At 40.2% G+C, this 6,000-nt stretch overlaps 1 protein-coding gene across 3 annotated transcripts in view; it reads right to left on the reverse strand.

Moving 5' to 3' along the window:
• The window catches only part of atg7 (ATG7 autophagy related 7 homolog), a 100,034-nt gene extending 95,288 nt beyond the window's left edge, over positions 1-4,746 (reverse strand). The window contains exons 1-6 of one of the 3 annotated variants that reach the window (XM_080421379.1): positions 4,389-4,746; positions 2,806-3,020; positions 2,633-2,687; positions 2,056-2,173; positions 560-637; positions 297-413 (exon numbers count right to left, since the gene is read on the reverse strand). In XM_080421379.1, coding sequence (XP_080277505.1) covers positions 297-413; positions 560-637; positions 2,056-2,173; positions 2,633-2,687; positions 2,806-2,980 — 543 coding nt within the window. In that variant the 5' untranslated portion in view covers positions 2,981-3,020; positions 4,389-4,746. Of the gene's footprint in view, positions 1-296; positions 414-559; positions 638-2,055; positions 2,174-2,632; positions 2,688-2,805; positions 3,571-4,257 lie in introns of those variants that run through there. The other 2 variants (XM_080421377.1, XM_080421378.1) reach the window with 2 other exon arrangements.
• Positions 4,747-6,000: the final 1,254 nt, after the last annotated feature.

The raw sequence follows: 6,000 nt of genomic DNA on the forward strand, positions 1-6,000 counted from the left end.
TATAAACCTTCTGGTCAAATTTGGTCGGTTTTGGCAAACAAACGGCTGTTCCTTCCTGATAGTTCATGTTGTTTCCTCCTCCCGGTTACAGTTACAAACAGGAAGCTCACAAATGTTGTGACATTCAGGACAGCGGCGGTGTTATTGTTAAACCACATGAACCTTAGAATCCCTTTTCTGGGCTTGTCATAATAGGCTATTTCCTCTATTTGACGTACAACAAAGTATGTAGTGTTTAAGTGGTTAAAGCCTGAAACCATCAACATTTTTATACTCTTTGTGCCTACGTTACCCACCTGTTTAGCTGAGAAGACTTGCTCTAGCAGAGATGGCTGCTGGACGATCCTTATCCCCTCTGAGAAACAGAGTGCAGGGAAGCAGAACCAGTAGTAGAAATGATACTTCTTCAAATCCTGAGAGAGGGAGAAAGGGAGAGGGGGTATTAAGGAAATGGCGGATTAAAGAGGAAACGAGGGGACGAAAACAAATATCAATAACAATAGATACGTAAAATGTACCTAAATTCGAAATCTATGCAGGAGATAATGGTGATACTCACTGCGAAGGTCAACAGAATAAATTTAGAGAGGATGGAGGAGTCCTTCACTGCAGCCCCAGACTGTACAGCATCCCATATCTGTAAAATGAAAATCAACACAAAGTAGGTCTACAAAATGTGTCACTTAATTTATCCTGCAGTTTCGTAGGAAACAGAAAAGGTGATTTATCACCAAAAACAACTGTTCTGAAGACAGAATTTACTTTAAGAACTCCAAAATAAACAGCTGCAGCTCGCCACTCAGTTCAGAGTATGTCAAATGACAGTAGCTCTGCGGCATGCCCTGGTCTCACTGCAAGACAAACATGCAGATTGGCTACCCCTTCTTCTTCCTCGTGTCCGGCCATCTTCTATATCACGTCTTTACAGTGGTTGGCGCAGGCAAGTGCAGCAGCATACGGTTCCACCAGGTCATCTCCAGTACATTGTGGGGTGTAACTAAGGTAGCTAAATCTCATGATGTGTTCCATGGTTTGGGGTTCACCGCACTCATATGAATCAGAAGTTGTTATTTTCCATTTCTTCATGGATGCCTTACAGTATAGCGTCCTTCCCCGAACCCACAGACGATTCAGTGATTTCCAGACAGCTCAAGGTTGGTTGTGGCCAGCAGCTAAATATTTGTCTGGGGTGATGCCTCTCTCTGTCCATCAAGCTGTCTGGCTGCCAAGGCTGTTCCACAGGTTGAACGACTCAGTAATAGGACTGTCACAATTATTACATATATTCGCCTGATCTCAATTATTTGATATAATCGCAAATATTTTGCTAGGCTGTTCCACTGGTTGAGCCACTCAGTAATAGGACTGCCACAATTATTACATATATTCGCCTGATCTCAATTATTTGATATAATCGCAATAATTTTGCATTATCATCAGAATCGTTTTCCATTCATCTGCATAAGTTAATCTGTTAAAAATAACAAAAACTTTAGAACCGATTTACAAGCTCACAACATGTCGCATTGTGAGCTTGTAACTTAACTACTTTGGGGCTCTCCCCCGCCCCACCCCCACCAGAATATCTCCTGTTTTACAATCTTTTTTTTTCCTTTCTCTCTCTCTCCAATTTAGTCGTTATGCCAATTGAGTCCTCTCCACACACATTTCTGTGTATTATCACTGCTGTAGTATCCTACTGGCTCACCTACCAGTGAGGAGCCCCCACCAGGAGGACGTAGAGACTTCATCCTACTCCTCCCGCCCAACATTCCCCGCTGACAGGTGCCGCACCAGCCCGTAGTAGGAGTACGTATAGTGACAGATATCACCCTCCCGATACGGCTTCCCTCCCCCGAACACTGGCCAAATGTGTTTGTTTAGATGCTCGACAAAGGCAGATGCATAAGTTACTTTACCACTGCGCCACCTGAGCGTTGCCTTTTTCACAGTCTAATATTGGCAGTTATGTGTATGTATGGTGTGTCTGCGCATGTGTGCATGGGTGCGTGCAATGCATGTGTGGTAAACCTTTCAAATAAGATTTGTTTTTACCTCCTTTGCCTCTTTCTCCAGCAAAGCCTTCTTGTCGGCAGTCTTGAAGGCATCTAGAGTGTTAGTGTTATACAGGGTTCCTACAGCTGGACAGCAACGAGCTGGGGTCCGACCATCTCTGAAGAATCACAGCAATGTCTCAGTTCAGTGTTAATCAACAGGGTCAACAGTGTTAATTGAATGGTCATTTTGAATTGACCATGAAATCAGGACCTGATATATAAAGTCAAATGGTGAAATTATGGAAAACCAGCCATGCAAAATGACTGAGAACTTATCATGTAGCTTTGACTTTTACTACAGTCATATAACTGTATACAGTGCTTCCTGGTCAGGATTCCGCCATAAACCAAAATGCATAAATATGTACAGATTCGTCCCCGGGACTGGGTTCTTACTTGCAAATGGAATGACCAGTAGTTCACATTATTTAATCTACTGGTCTTGTCATTTCTATATTTCATCTCAAAAGTGAAGAGAAAATAGTAAAACTGCTGTTAGGTATGAACAAATTATCTCTCTCCATGTTTGGTTTAAACTGACATTGAGTTAAAAGTCTATATCATGCTCTACTTACACATCAAATGCACTGAACTCCAAAGTCAGACGTGTGGGTAGGCCAACTGCGTCACCTTTTAGGAGACAAATAGCAGTTGGTTGAATGAAGCATGCAGCTGGTGTTTAAAATGGCCTCTTCAAAGAGCTTCACATTTATAATATGCTGTGTGTGAGTCAAACAGAGTTACCGACCATTGTAGTAGTATCCTTTGATACATTTGGGGCTCTCGTCCAGCCTGTAGTCATTGAGCTTCTTCTGGGTGAGCTGGTGCCAGAAGCCTGCCTCCAGAGCACTGCAGAAGGGAGCAAACTGCAGCTTGGGGGGCTCTGCACTGGAGGACCCTGCTTCATTAGAGCCAGACGCCATTGGAACGTCACTGAAAGACTATGTGACTACGGTGTACAACCTGCAAAAGAAAGCAGTCCCAACTTGTATTACACACTACCAGGACAGTGCGACAGGAGACAGACTGCAGGGGAAGAAGTAATAGTAATAGAATACATACTACCACTATCCATTGTTGGCTATCCAAATTAAGAAGAGGGAGGAAAAGGGAGGAACCTACAATGGTGCAAACCTAAACACATACAAAGCTAATGTGTAAACTAAAAGGGTTGATGACTGCTGCTGAGGCCTCGCTCTCTTACGCATAACCCACAACATTCAATCTGTCAATCAATCATTAATTAAGGCAGCAAATTGAATCATTCAATGAGCATGACAATCCTAAAGAGAAAGATTTCAGTAGATGTGTTGACCACATGGAAGTAAGTGTTTTATTACACTTTTATGTGCATATCCTGGGTTGAAATTAGTGTTGAAACTTTCTTTTACCAAAATTAAATAGAATTAAAAAAAAAATCAAGACCACGTTAATTGCAATGTTGTCAGTTTGATTACGTATGGGAGCCTGTGTTGCATCATGTACTTCCCTATCTCCACCCTTGGCTTCCTGTCTCTACACTCTCCTATCTAAAAAAAATTAAGGAAAAAATAAAACAAGTAACACCCATAACACTTGTTGCAGTAAATGTGTCTTTTATTATGTAGACCAATATTGTGATCTTTACACGAGCCAGCCATAAAATGCTGTAGTGTTGTGTCTGATGATGAATATCATAATGGTGGGTAAACCATGTAATCTGATCACTGATTAGCTTCATTACTTTGATTAGGTGCTGATTGCTGTAGGCACCGAATGCATGCAAGAACTCAAATCAGAGTGACAGGAACTAAATGTTGACAGCTGCCACTAAAACGTTATTTTCACACAGTCCCTCTTCACCAGAAATCCCCCCCCCTTTACTACTCGTTTATATGATGTTTTTGCTAAGTATTGTATATTTGTCTGTCATTAAATCTTTTGATGAAATGAATACACATGGACCCCAATGGAAACAAGTCATAGTGCTTTCTTGGGTTTTAATCATTTTAGCAGACCTTGTATAGAACTGTACTTTCTGTGCTTTGTTTTGGCAAACTGTTAATAAAGTATTCAATAAAAAAAACGTCATATCGTGGGGCTGAATCCCTCAAGCTGTATTTAAAAACGATTTCCAGAGGTTTTAAACAATAACAAGGCGTGTATTTACTCAGCCTTTCACATGCTATTTAACTCTCACAATTTCACAAATGCTACTTACCAACAGGAAAGCCTCACTTCCTCGTCCAGATCATGTGATCACAGCAGCAAACTGTCAATAAAGCGATGCACTCTGGGTAGCCTAGGATGACAGCAGCTGAAGCTAACGTTATTAGCTCGTGTAGTACCCACTGCGCTCTACGGAGCCAGTACCATGGAGTAGAACAAAAAATACCAGAATAAAAACAAGAACACGATTACAAAGAAAAAAGAGAAAACCGACAAGAAACGATACGCGCCGCTCCTTTTCATTTCGCAGGCAGCATAAATGGACGCTACCGTTGATAGTTAATGCTGCTGCATAGAGAGCTTTTAGCGTAATACAACCATAGTTAAAAATAACAACTTATATAAGGGTCGAAACGTTCAAGAATGCTTCTTTCTTTTTAACAGTAACTGGTTAACGTGGAGCAGCCTTTCTGAAGCTACCTGGCCATGCCCATAGAGTTGTAATATGGTTCTGCTCAGGGCAGCTCAGGAGGACATTCGAGTTTAGTCACATTCTTCAGTTAGATCCATTGAATGGATCAACCTAACTGTGTAGCCCCGCCCGCACGTCAAACAACCTTGACCAAGCCTTTATTATTTATGCTTGATTATAAGGTTCTCACACTCAAATTTTTTTACTTAAGTAAAAGTATCAATACTGCAAGGTAGAAGTAGTCTTTGAATTACTCTGGATTTGAAAATGTACTTGAATAAAAGTACAAAAGTATTAGTATCATATCAGAATGTACTTAAAGTACCAAAAGTAGAAAGTACTCATTGTGCAGAATGACCCATTTCACAAGTTCGATATGTATAAAAAATCTTTTGAAAATTGCCGATCTACAAGCTCATGCGATGCATTGTGAGCTTGTAGATCGGCTATTTTCAAATGGCTGAAATGTATAGAGCTGAGGTGGATAATGTATGTTTTGTAATAATCAAAATCTACAAAGTAACTATAGTAACTAAAGTTTTCAAATAATTGTTGTTGAGTAAAAGTACAATATTTGCCTCTGAGATGTAGTGGAGTAGAAGTAAAAGTAGCCTACTGAAAATTGCTCCAGTAAAGTAAAAATGCCTCAAAATTGTACTTAAGTACAGTACTTGAGTAAATGTACTTAGTTACTTTACACCACTGATCCCACATAAGGCTTTCTCATTTGTTAAAGAAAGGGAGTGAAATTGCAGTACTTTTCTGTATTTTATGCCAGTCCTTAATCTCTACATTATTTAATGTCATAATTTTCCTAGGGCTGGAGTGGCAAAGGTTTTATCATGTGCCCACTAGACTAGATTACACTGTACTTCAAGTCAGAAAATAGAGGCCAATAAAAATATGTAACAATGTTAACACAAGCAGCCTTATAAGAACCCAGAAACAGATTAACTATCATAATACAGAGCGCAGTATTTCTTTGGTAGATAAACATTGTTCAAATGCCTTTTTATCCCCATAAAATGTAGTCAGTGAGCTGTTTTGTTTAGACAGGGTCATTGAGATAATTTAAGGACTATGTTGAGAATAGGCCACTGCTGATTAGCCTGTTAAAGGACACTTTAAAAAAAACAGGGTGTACGCAAAGATGATTTTAAACTCTCCCCTGTGAAAACAGAAGAGGTGTTTAAAAAATTGAGTGCTCTTCATCAACACAAAGCCACAGGCCTCGACAATATCCCCGCCAAATTTCTAAAAGACTCAGCCGCCTCCATTGCTCCAATCATTGCCCACATAATAAACCTCTCCATCATACAGGGA

The sequence above is a fragment of the Gymnoscopelus braueri genome (genome assembly GCF_963280865.1).
Source record: "Gymnoscopelus braueri genome assembly, chromosome: 3".
NCBI lineage: Eukaryota > Metazoa > Chordata > Actinopteri > Myctophiformes > Myctophidae > Gymnoscopelus > Gymnoscopelus braueri.